General features: G+C 48.4%; 1 protein-coding gene across 8 annotated transcripts in view; it reads right to left on the bottom strand.

Moving 5' to 3' along the window:
* The window catches only part of Plekha2 (pleckstrin homology domain containing A2), an 81,825-nt gene that overhangs the window by 9,634 nt on the left and 59,719 nt on the right, over nucleotides 1-12,472 (bottom strand). For 7 of the 8 annotated variants that reach the window (XM_040731991.1, XM_040731992.1, XM_005066565.4 and 4 more), the window contains 6 exons: nucleotides 11,245-11,342; nucleotides 7,968-8,108; nucleotides 7,356-7,502; nucleotides 6,374-6,442; nucleotides 5,923-5,993; nucleotides 1,559-1,622 (listed from right to left, as the gene is read on the bottom strand). In XM_040731991.1, the coding sequence (XP_040587925.1) occupies nucleotides 1,559-1,622; nucleotides 5,923-5,993; nucleotides 6,374-6,442; nucleotides 7,356-7,502; nucleotides 7,968-8,108; nucleotides 11,245-11,342 (590 nt within the window). The remainder of the gene's footprint in view (nucleotides 1-1,558; nucleotides 1,623-5,922; nucleotides 5,994-6,373; nucleotides 6,443-7,355; nucleotides 7,503-7,967; nucleotides 8,109-11,244; nucleotides 11,343-12,472) is intronic. The other variant, XM_040731993.1, reaches the window with a different exon arrangement.

Below are 12,472 nucleotides of genomic sequence, written 5' to 3'. Positions count from 1 at the left end.
ACTTGCTGTCAAAGCAGACAGGGCAACGAGACTGCCAATAGCTGCATAACCTACCTCATAGCTCTCTATTCCCTTCCACAGGTTCTTGTCATGGGGCTATTCCCTCTCCTGGCCCCCTCTCCCCCTGCGTCCTCTGGTCTCCATCTTCCTTCAGAACCTTTCCTGCCTTTCTCCCAATGGACAACAACTGACAGCCACCATCCTAATGTCAGTAGTCACCGTTCTGTGGAGGAGTTACTTTGGTTTTGTTTATTAATTCCCTTGTCCCCTTTGGGTGGCTTATTTTGTACTGGTGGTTAAGTACATTAGGATTCTTCAACTTCTGCCACTCATGAGGGGATTCCCTTGATCTCCTTGATGTTATTTCAATTGCAAATGCTAAGGGCTAGTCTTTGTGAAGTTCTAGACCAGTTCCCACCAACATAAGTATTACACAGCTTAATTTACATCGTCTAGCAGATTTCCCTGTGCATCATCTACCAAACATGTGATCTCAGCTACTTGATTACTTAGCTTAAAGATCATTTCTGTCTAATCCGTGAGCCCAGCCTCAAAACTAGACCCTTGACCATATTCTACAAATATCAACTCAAGAGCTAGAGACTTGTATTAAAGTACAGCCTAGTCCTTGTGTCTAAATGGCAGAGGCACAGGAGAACAACGAGATTTAAGAACAAGGTGAGCCCCTCCATGATCCAGTCTGCTCCCCTGCCTCCCCTCTGCCACTTCTTCCTGGACAGTGTGCTTGTCCCGGTGAGTATGGCCTGAAGACGTCCGCATCAGCCAGCATGGCTGCTGGCCTAAAGTGGAAAAAGAACAGAAACACAAGACCTATTGCTCAAAGAATGAGAGACATGCCTCATCCTTTTGCAAGAGGACTTGGCGGGGGGGGCTTGGGAAGCCTCTAAAACTCCACTTGGGAAGGCTGCGTATTTCACCACTAGAATCCCACATTAGCCTCACGCAGGGGACCAGCACACTTGGTGGGCTATGGGGTAGTTTAGGCTGAAGACTTGGCCCTGGAAGTCCTCGCTCTGCTTAGAAATCTGCCTGGCTAGCTGTTGTGACTTCATACTGGATTGGGAGGGCTCCAGATCTGGGGGTTGGGGGAGCTCCTGGTAAGTGAACGGTCAGAGCCCAAACAATGGCTTTCTCTGTGCAGCTGGCTGTGCACCTGTGCCCGCACAGGGCCCTCTGTGCCTCTGTCTCTCTGCACACAGTAAAGTCCATACAGAGGCAGGACTTATAAATACCCTCCAGAGCAGAAGTGAAACCACCCTCCAGTTCCCCTTTTCTCTGCTTAGCTGGAGCTCTGCAGCCGAGTGCAGCTGCTTCAGGCACACATCCTCAGGCACAGTTGATTGACCAGTTTGTAGTGTCCTAGGGGAGGGAAACTTCTGGCTAGCATCCTCCTTAGAATGAAATGGGACCCAGACTGACCACGGGACTAAATTGATCACTGAGAAACTACAAGCTAAAGAAAAGAGAAAACAAGGGTGGGGGTGGTGTTCACCCACATTTGTGGAGATGGAATGCTGGTCTTGGGGTGAGCATTTACCTGTACATAGAACGTCCTGGAGGTGGTTATGATTTCAAACAGGTTGTCCCTCATTAAGAGATCGCTAGGGAGGGAAAGAGAGAGAACATTATACCAGGAATTGTGAGTGCTTTATTTTGCACAGTATATCCTAAATTTGAAAATGACCCACTAATGCATCTCAAGACTTTATCCTCTCTGTGGGTAAGGTAGCCCAGGTTCAGAGACTTTAAATGCTATGCCTGCCCAAGGTACTAGAGTTCAGCAACCACACTGACTGAGTCCAAGCATGCCTCTTCTAAGGGAGCTAACACCATTTCTAAACCTTCCTTCCCCCTGGGCAGCAGCCCCACCCACAGCTCTGAGTTCCTGCTCTGGTCTCATTGCACTGTCCCAGGGGACAAGGAGCTAAAGAGAGAAACAGAAACGCAGAGTAAAACAGCTTTAATATTCATTCCCGGTGGCCTCATTGCGCTGTCCCAGGGGACAAGGTGCTAAAGAGAGAAACAGAAATGGAGAGTAAAACAGCTTTAATATTTGCTTCCCGGGAAACTGTTCTACACCCTTAGCTACCAGAGAAATGCAAATTTGAATTATTTGAGGATTTCCTCTCACCGCTGCCAGAATGACCCACGGCAAAGATATGGGGAGAGAGGAACCCTTATTTCCTAATGGTATGAACTGGTATAGACACTACGGAAATCAGTCTGGAGGTTCCTCGAGAGACTAAAAAAAAAAAAAAAAAAACGGCCATATAACCCATCTCTACTACTCCTGGCATGGTGCCAGAAAGACTTTCCATCCTACTGGGAAGACACTTGTACACCCCTGGCAATCACTGCGTTACTCACAATAGCACGAAATGGTATCAGCCTTGACGTCCATCAGCAGATGAATGGTACACAGGCACAATAGAATTTGTTTGGTTGTAAAGAAAAATAAAGGGGCTGGATAGATGGTTCATCAGTTAAGAGCATGCCCTGCTCAACCAGAGGGTCTGTGTTCAGTTCATAGCACGCATATAAGGAGGCTCACAACCACATGTAACTCCAGTTGCAGGGGATCTGACACCCTCTTCTGACCTCCCCCAGGTACCTACACATATGTGGCACACTCACACAGATAGTCTATATCCATATACATAACAAAAAAAATTTTAAAGAGAAAAATAAAATCATGGAGTTTGCAGAAAAACACATGGAACTGGAAATTATTATTTTAAGCAAAGTAACTCAGGCTGAGAAAGACTGATAGCATGTATTTTCTCTAACAGGTGGATCCTAGACTTCAATTTTTATATGTGTGTAAATTTGTATGTGAGGGTGAATAACACATCATGAAACTAGAAAGAACATTGAGGGCTGGCAAGATGGCTCCATGGGTAAAAAGAGCTTGCCACGTACCACCAAGTCTGGCTTGGCAGAAGGAGAGAAGCAACCCCTACACATGCGCATGTGTGTAAAAAGAGCTTGCTACTCACCACCAAGTCTGGCTTGGCAGAAGGAGAGAAGCAACCCCTACACATGCGCATGTGTGTAAAAAGAGCTTGCTACTCACCACCAAGTCTGGCTTGGCAGAAGGAGAGAAGCAACCCCTACACATGCGCATGTGTGTGTGTGCGATCACACATATAAGCCAACAAGCAAATAATGTGCAAAACAAATTGTTTTAAGAAAGGAGACCATAAAGGGGGAAACAAAGAGGTTGTGAGATGGGAAGCAGAGTGGGGATGACCGTGGGTCACAGGACCAGCATGGAGAGTGGGAGGAGAGGGGGGACAAGGGACAACAAAACACAGTATGTGTGAAAATGACATACTGGAACATATTCCTTTGTGTGTTTGCACAAAATACATTTTAAAATGAGTTTCCTTCGGTGGGGAAAAAAAAACCAGAAAAGATCTGCTTCTGTGGATAGAGTGTAGCTTAGTGGTGGTGCACCCACACCAAATAAATGAGTGATAGTAAGCTTCAGAGAGACAGACAGACAGACAGACAGACAGAGAGGGCATGAATTTGATGGAGATCAGAGAGGGAAATGTGGGGAGGTTCGGAAGAATAAAAGGGAAGGGAGAAATGTAAGCAAATTGCAATCTCAAAAAGAAAAGCACAGCAATCTTCAAGCGGGGTGTGGGTTTTGGAAGAGAAATCCGACTCCTGCAAGCAGAGGGTAAGAAGTAAGTGTTTGATGATGCCACAACCCCAGGTGGCTGACGTTGCTTTCTATGTCCACTGCCTGAAGTGTGCAGGCACCAGGAGGACTGCATGCGGAGTAAAGACCTAACTGCTACCAGGAAAAGCACCTGAGGAGGAGCGACTAGATGCAGGTAAGACTGCCTTCCATGTTAACGAAGAGCCTCGGGCAGAGGAAGGGTTGGTCACAGGCAGAATTGCCTGCTAGAATGAAAAGACACAAGTGACTTGGCCAGTGACATGCCCTCTAGGCAGAGGGGGGATAAGACTAGGTAGGGAGCATAGACCCAGCCCAAACACCAGTGAGAGGAAAAGCCTTTGTTACGTGTACTATAAAGATTGTCATTCCTTGAGTGGGGAATGGAAACAAAGATGCTTACTGATCACCATCAAAGGCAGCCTGAAGAGCAGGGATCACTTGAAATACATCCACCAACTCCTCCTCCTTCCTGAGCTACTGCGTAGGGATAACTCTCCATAAGGGGGAAAAAAACCGCCTCCAAAAGATCAGGCTGTGGGCAAGCCTGTAGGGCATTTCTTAATTAGTGACTGATGTGGGAGGGCCCATCCCATTGTGGGTGAGGCCTTCCCTGGGCAGGTGGTCCTAAGTTCTGGAAGAAAGGAGGTTGAGCAAGCCATGGGGAGCAAGCCAGAGAGCAGCATTCCTCCATGGCCTCTGCATCAGTTCTTGACTCCGTGTGTCTGTCCTGACTTCCTGTGATGATGAAAGTGTAATCCATATAAGTCCTTTCCTCCCCTAGTTGCTTTTTGGTGTTTTGAAACAACAACAGAAAGCCTAACTAAGATAGGGCTAAATTGTTTCACCTTCTAGATTATTCATGCAAATGCAGTAAGCCCCAGAATCCACTGCCCAGACTGCTGCTTTCAGTTCGTGTCATTTCAACAGCAATCATTGATGACAGCTGTCCTGAATTCCCCCAATGGCTCCAGAGAGGCTACACCATCCAACAGAGCCGAGGCCACAAAAGCCACAACCTTCCCTGTGGACTTCACCTCTCTGACTCAAGTCCAGTGTGACTCAGGCAGTTAGAGGTAGGGCAAGTTCTCAGGAGTCTCAGGCTGAACCCTACCCTAGCTCTCCAAGCTGGGCTAGCATGTCCAACACGCCTCATAGGCTACTCATAGCTACCCAGGCCCTCCAGGGTCAGGAGCAATCAGTGATCTCTCATGATCCAGCCATGCTGAGTTCTGCCCTCTGGAGCCACACTCAAGGTAATATCTAGCTATATCTACTTTCGTGGATTACCAATTATCCCTGGGTGCCACCCCAGTCTTCTGTACCCTCCAAGTGCTAATTGGAAAACTAGGTACAGCATTTCTGCTCCTGCTTCCCTGGATCAGACAGCATGTGTGCCTAGGTAGGGTGGTGCCATGCTTTCGCAGGAGGGCAGGATGCCTACTGCTGGTAGGTCCCCTCATGGCCTATAGGAGGGTGAGAGTTAAGCAGTCTGGACAGACTACAGACTCGTGGCCGAAAAGACATGTTTGGGGTCTGTTAAGGTTCACTTGTCCACAGGCGCCTGTATTTGGGGCCCAGGTATGGGACAGTCTCTTGTCAAGCCCTGAATCATGCTAAATACCATGCACTCAGAAGGTCCATTTCCTGGTGAGAAGAGGAACAAATACAAATATTTGTTTCTGCCAAGTGGTAGTAACATAAGGATGTTGTGAATCACCCCATGTGTTAACAGGGCATCAAGAATAAAGGAGGAAAGCTGGGCAGTGGTGGCCGCTCCTGTAATTCAGCCCTCGGGAGGCAGAGGCCGACGGATCTCTGAGTCTGAGGTCAGCCTGGTCTACAGAAGGAGTGCCAGGACAGCCAGGGCTGCACAGAGAAACCCTGTCTCAAAATAAACAAAGAAATAAAAACCAAAAGAGGAAAGGCACTGTGTCACCCACAAGGACTCCTAAACAGAGCCTGAAAAGGGGTAATGAACGCAGATTTAAAGAAGACAGAGGCTCTGCTCAGAATGAATAAGAAGGGGCTGGAGAGATGGCTCAGCAGTTGAGAGCACTGGCTGCTCTTCTCGAGGACGCGGGTTCAATTCCCACACCCATATGGTGGCTCCCATCGGTCTTCACCTCCAATCCCAGAGAATCTGACACCCTCACACAGACATACATGCAGGCAAAACACCTAAAATATTTTCATGAATAAGGAAAGGCAATTACCCAGACTTGACGAGACACTCATGAGTCTTGAGAACATCCTTGAGCAGTATAGTACGCAAGGGTTCTCTGTCCTGGTGGGAAGGGTGGAAGATGGACAGGTGAGGTTATGTAAATGGCCCAGTGACCCACACCAGCTCACCAACGCCCCTCTCTCAGAATCTTGGCTAAAACCAACCTGGTTTCAAAATAATCATTAATGGGGAGAAATCTAAGCAGTAGCTGCTCTGTAGCTCCGCCCCCACAGCAGCTGCCCAGTGGCTCCGCCCCCATGGCGGCTGACCGCGCAGAGGCTGGCAGCAGCCCGGGTTCTTTTAATAGCGTCAAAAAGAGACACGGATTGGACAGAGATAAGACGAAGAGGTGCCCTGGAAGTCTACGTGGGCCCGGTCTCTACTCATGCACAGTCTCTGCTTTGGTGATCTCTCGGGAGGGACGGAAACCTACTACCCACCTGCTCACACTTGAAGTAGCAGATGGTAAAGTCGTCAAGGGCAAAGAAGCGCCGTTTCCAACTCTTCCGCTGAAATGAAAAACAAGGAGCCAGACATTAAGTACAGGTCTCCAGCGCCAGGACTGGCATTGTCACAATATAAATGCCCAGGGAACCAGCACCATGGAAGCCAGGCTTTCCTCTTCATCCGGGACAAGTAACAGGAATAACGGGTACTGTGAAAGCAGTGAAAGGCTCAGGCCTCCATCTGAGCCCCGGCTTCCCAAGGCCAAACACCTCACTCTAACACCTAGGAAAAGCCATGGGTCACTCTCTGCTGCCACCAGAAGCTACTGCTGTGCTGGCTAGTTTTATGTCAACTTGACACAAGCTAGAGTTATCCGAGAGGAGGGAACCTCAATTAATACCTCCAAAAAAGTGGGCTATGGGCAAGTCTCCATTGAGAAAACATCTCCATAAGATCCAGCCGTAGGGCGTTTTCTTAACTGGTGATCAATGGGGGAGGGCCCAGCCCATTGTGAGTGGTGCCATCCCTGGGCTGGTGGCCCTGGGTTCTGTAAGAAAACAGGCTGAGCAAGCCATGAGGAGCAAGCCAGTAAGCAGCAACCTTCCATGGCCTCCGCATCAGCTCCTGCCTCCAGGTTCCTGTCCTGACTTCCTTCAGTGATGTATGTGGAACTGTGTTTCGTCTCGACAACAGAAACCCAGACTAAGTCAACCATGGGAGCTCACCCTCTTAGGAGCAAAAGTGAGAGGTTGGGAGGAGGGAAATTTGCCCATCAGTTTGCAGACTGCATCGGTTTGAAGGAAGGGAGGCTTCTTCACAACAGGGACAAGCTTTATTGGGGGCTAAAGGCTCCTTCCCAGTGGTGGTCAGCATAGAGGGGGGACATCTCCCCCTGTCATTGTCCTCTGCTGCGCCCACGCCCACTGGCGCCGAGGAAGCACCAGAACCCCAGGGGAGCCCTGTACTGGCACTCACCACGTTCCCCTGCTTCACACAGTAGCCACTCTTAATGAGGGGAGGCCCGGTGGAAGGACGGCAGCCTGATGTGGGGATGTAGCTCTGTGACCTCCGCAGGAAGGCGTGAGACCCTGGCTCAGTCCCTTCCTGCCCATCCCCACCATTCTACAAGGAAACAGTGTCGCTGTTAATGCTCCGGCCACTCCTCTAGGCAGCCCCAGCTCCTCCCAGCCTTCCCGCCACACCCCCAGCCTCTTTGATATATGTCAGTCAAAGAAATAAAAATTGACTTTGCTCCCAATCAGGCACTCCACTGAGTGTTTTCACAAAGCAGTCCCCAAATGGAAAGAGGGACTGCAGACTTGGGTCTAGTCTCACTCCCTGCCTCAGTCCACGCTTCCTTTAAGTTTTACAAGTGTCCGTTGCCTGGATCTTAAGCAGAAGCACACAGACCACACATCCTCAAGGTACCATGATGTCAACCTGTACATCGGCATTGGCCACACCCACCCTGCACTGTATTTTCGTGGTCACCCCTCTCCACCAGATCCTGCATCCTGTTGCTCTGTGCTGGTCCTTGGGCACAATGGATGCTCCTTTACTGCCCATAGCATCCCCAACCAATGGTACCTGGCTGATGGGTGTTTGCACCACCACTCCCCCGATGATCTCAGTCTTGTAGGCCACCTGAGGCTTCTTGTCTGGGTTGGGAGGAGCTGTTAGGTTTCTGAGAACTTCAGTGGCCAAGGGTAGGGTCCCAGCCTTGGGTACCTGGGAAGAAGAGAGGTATGGTCAGCAAGAAATAGAAAGCTTAGGGAATGGGCAGAACCACAAACAGGATGAGGATGAGTGAAAGGAAAACCTGATTTACTAAATGATGGTGAGAACACTCTCCTCTCCCCTCCAGCTCTTCCATGCATATCCATATCCGAATAGGAGGAACTCAGTCAGTAACCCCTTATACAACCTTACACAGTGACACACTCAAATGCATACATACATATGTACAAACACTTTTTTTTTTTTTTTGGTTTTTCGAGACAGGGTTTCTCTGTGGCTTTGGAGGCTGTCCTGGAACTCACTTTGTAGACCAGGCTGGCCTGGAACTCACAGAGATCCACCTGCCTCTGCCTCCCAAGTGCTGGGATTAAAGGCGTGTGCCACCAATGCCTGGCCACACAAACACTTTTATACACACACTATACACAGATATAGAAAGACACACGTGCAAATGCACATATACACATGTACATACACATAAATACACACACATAAACACATTTACACACACATACACATAAAACACACACAGAGGAAACTTACTGCATACCTATTGGATGAGCTAACCCTGATTAGAAAGCAAAGATCAGACACCAGATAGAACAGACATGAGCCCTCTCCCCTTGGCACTCATATGCTAAGTTAAGACTGGACAAAAAAGTCCCCAGAAAAACAAGGAGTTGGAGTATAAAAGAGCCCAAGGACCACCAGCACATAGCAACAGGATGCAAGACCTGGTGGAGAGGGGTGACCATGAAAATACAGTGCAGGGTGGTGTGTGTATACACACACACACACACACACACACACACACACACACACACACACACACCTTCCTGTGAGTGTCTGAGGAATTATCCCATATCCACAGTGCAGGGTGGTGTGTATACACACACACACACACAGACACACACACACACACACACACACACACACACACACACACACCTTCCTGTGAGTGTCTGAGGAAGCACCCCATATCCACAGTCCAGAGACAGCAAGACCCTTCCTCCACCAGCCTTGACTTACCCCTCCTTTCTGCAGGCTTACCAGGGTTTACCATGGCTAGATTTTACCCTGCTTGGGTCCAGCAACACAAATGCTGGAGGTATATGTATATATTCATCTACTAATATTCATGGGAACTCTAAGGTGTCTGGAAGAATAATTTGCTCCAGCGATGGGCATTTTTATTTGAAATCATTGGAAGACCAATATTTCTGGGTGCATGGGCTGGCTAGTCTTATTTCAACTTGATACAAGCTAAAGTCAGAGAGGAGGGAGCCTCAATTGAGAAAATGCCTTCATAAGATCCAGATGTAGCTGGGCATTGGTGGCGCACGCCTTTAATCCCAGCTCCTGGGAGGCAGAGGCAGGAGGATCTCTATGAGTTTGAGGCCAGCCTGGTCTACCGAGCGAGTTTCAGGACAGCCTCCAAAACAATACAGAGAAACCCTGTCTCAAAAAACCAAAAAAAGAAAAAAAAGAGATCCAGATGTAAGGCATTTTCTTGGTGATTGATGCGGGAGGGCCCAGCCCATGGTGGCTGTTGGTCCTGGGTTCTGTAAGAAAGCAGGCTGAGCAAGCCATGGGGAGCAAGCCAGTGAGCAGCGTTCATCCATGGCCTCTGCATCAGCTCCTGACTCCAGGTTCTTGCCCTGATTGAGTTCCTGTCCTGACTTCCTTCACTATGATGGACTACAATGTGGAAGTGTAAGGCAAATAAACTCTTTCCTCGCCAGATTGTATTTGGCCATAGTGTTTCATCACAGCCACAGAAACGCTAAGACAATGTACAACACAGAATTTCTAAGTTTTCAGCAAGCTGTGGTGGATTCTGCCTGACTTGCTGGGTTTCATTTTGCTGTTGTTCTTTTTTTTTTTTTTCTTTCCTGCCCTCAATGCAGTTTTTGCTATAGTCACTAAATATTCCCCAAGTTGGATGCTTGGTCCCCAGCCTGTGGCACTCCTGGGAAGCAGTGGAACTTTCCGGAGATGGGACAGAGTGGGAAAAGTTAGGTCATCGGGCACATGCCTTTGTGGGGATACTGGGACCTCAGCCCCTTGCTTTGTTCTTTGCTTCCCAACTACTGGGAGATAAACAGGTCTCCTATGTCACCTGCTCCACTCCCGCTAGCTTCCTGATCACAGGCCCAAAGCAGCAGGGATGCCCCATGATCTGCAAGAGCAATGATCTGCAACTGACCTCTCCTTCTCATAACTAGACTATTTTCAAGCATGTTGTCACTGTGCTGGGAAGTTAGCACATCTTTCCCCCTTCTCCTTCCTTCTCACCCTTCTCTATTTCATTTTTTAAAGATATTTCGATAGAATAGGAAATAAATTCTGCATTAGCCAAGTCCAGGAAGACAAGAGCACTTAACACAACCCATGGACAAGTTTCAAAGCTATTAAAGCTTTTAAATGGAAGAATTTTCCAGACCCGACTGATGGTGGGACTAGGAGTCGAGGAGGGTTCTGGGAAATGTAGTCAAGAGTAGAGGGTCACCACGTGATCCCAGGAGGAGCTGGTGCAAGTCTGGCGTTCTCGGTAAGATAAGACCTTATAAAAATATATATTAGTAACTATGGGATAATAATTAAGCCATTAAGAAACCATAGCAGACGGTCAACAGCTTCATAATTAATATAGCATCTGCATGTTCATTTGGGGCTGATAAGGCTCAGGGACCAGGCCGGTGGGAAGAATGCATGTTACACCAGACAAAGAAGAATATCCCCTAAATTAGAAAAAAAAGATAGATCTAAGTTCCTTCTCATATGCTCTCCTCATTCCCCAACTTCTCATAGTCAGCAATCCGTTTTCCAGCACAACACTGAATCAGCATCCCATAATTACCCAGAACATGACTGATAGGAGCCCCTCCCAGGAAGCACAAAGGGGACAGGACACTCCGTAAACTTCCCCTTGAACTTGATGCAAACTCGAACTCTCAAGCTAACTTGTTGCTGTCAGCCAGTGGACAAGAGGAGGTTAGAGAGAGCTGGGTCTGCACAGGCTCCGGGGCAAGTCCCTGGTGCCTTCTAAGTTCTGCTCCTAGCCCTCTGAGGCCAAACACTGGGGCATGCCACACTCACTACCAGAAAGAACAAAAAGTACACGTACGGTGATCTTGCTGGCTTGGTTCAAGGCTTCAACCCAGTCCTTCAGATCTTTCTGGTCATTGGCTTGAAGAAAGTATCTCTGAGAAAGGGCATTGATAACTGTAAGAGTAAAGAAGAAGCAGAGAAAAGGTTTCAGGTCAGAATCCTTGGACCACAAGAGCCCATGTCAGGGATGTATGAGGTGACAAGACCCGTAAAGGCTATTCAGCAGATCCAGAAGCTACCGCATGGTAGTAAGTCACTTGCACATTCAGAAACGGCAGACCACAGCAACTCGTCCTTAAAAGCAGGGGTTCTCTCATCAGCCACCAGAATGACACTGCAGTAAGAGTGGCTATTAGTCTGCCACCAATAAGACACTCATGCAGCATTGCACATCCGTGACCTAGGCTACATACAGGCCTGCTGGTACGCTAACCTGGGAGCCTAGTGCTGGCTTCTACCAGCACAATCTTGTCTTGTCTGTGCCTGGGAGATGGAGGAAGGCTTGCTGGAGATCAGGTCTGTGGCCTTGACCTCATTTTCAACCTGTTCTTCACGCTGACATTTCCTTAGCCAACAACTTACCTCTGAATTGTATTATTATTATTATAATTAATTATTGTTTATACATTACTAGATGAGCAGACAAAAAAAAAAGAGTGATTTCTGAATCTAGCAATGGTATTTGGAAGAAACGGGAGGAAGAGTGCACCAGTCTGAGGTGGGGGGAAGTGGGGGGTTCACATCATCCCTCTAGCATCAGCGTGAAGTTAAGAAGCCATTGCAGACGAGACTGAGAACTCCTGTTTCGTTCATATAACAAATATTTGTTGAGTACCCACTATGTGCCAGCAGCCATGCTGTGTGCTGAGAACGTGCAGTGGCAAAGCAAGCAGCAGCTCTGCCTCCCTGAAGCTTGTGTCCAGAGCCTCCCGGGACACAGAGATGCCCCAGCATTGGCTCATAGCGACGGGGTCGCTGGACTTGCGGGCAGCATGGAGGCACTGGTGGAGTGGTTCTGCTTCCTGTGCCACTAACTGCCACTTGTTTGGCAACCTTGAGACCCTCTGCATTCCTTCCTTCATTTTAATGCTTTCCTGCCTATCTCCCTTCTCTCAGACCTCCTCGTTTCCTACATCTCTGCTCAACTCTAAAGTGAAGGCTCCCAGAAACTTCTATGAGGTATTTCCTATCCACCTTGTGGCATCAAGAAAACTGAAACACAGCCACAACTGATAGCTTAGCCT

The sequence above is a fragment of the Mesocricetus auratus genome, unplaced genomic scaffold (assembly GCF_017639785.1).
Source record: "Mesocricetus auratus isolate SY011 unplaced genomic scaffold, BCM_Maur_2.0 Super-Scaffold_100026, whole genome shotgun sequence".
Classification (NCBI taxonomy): Eukaryota; Metazoa; Chordata; class Mammalia; order Rodentia; family Cricetidae; genus Mesocricetus; species Mesocricetus auratus.
This window is presented reverse-complemented; position numbering and strand designations above follow the sequence as displayed.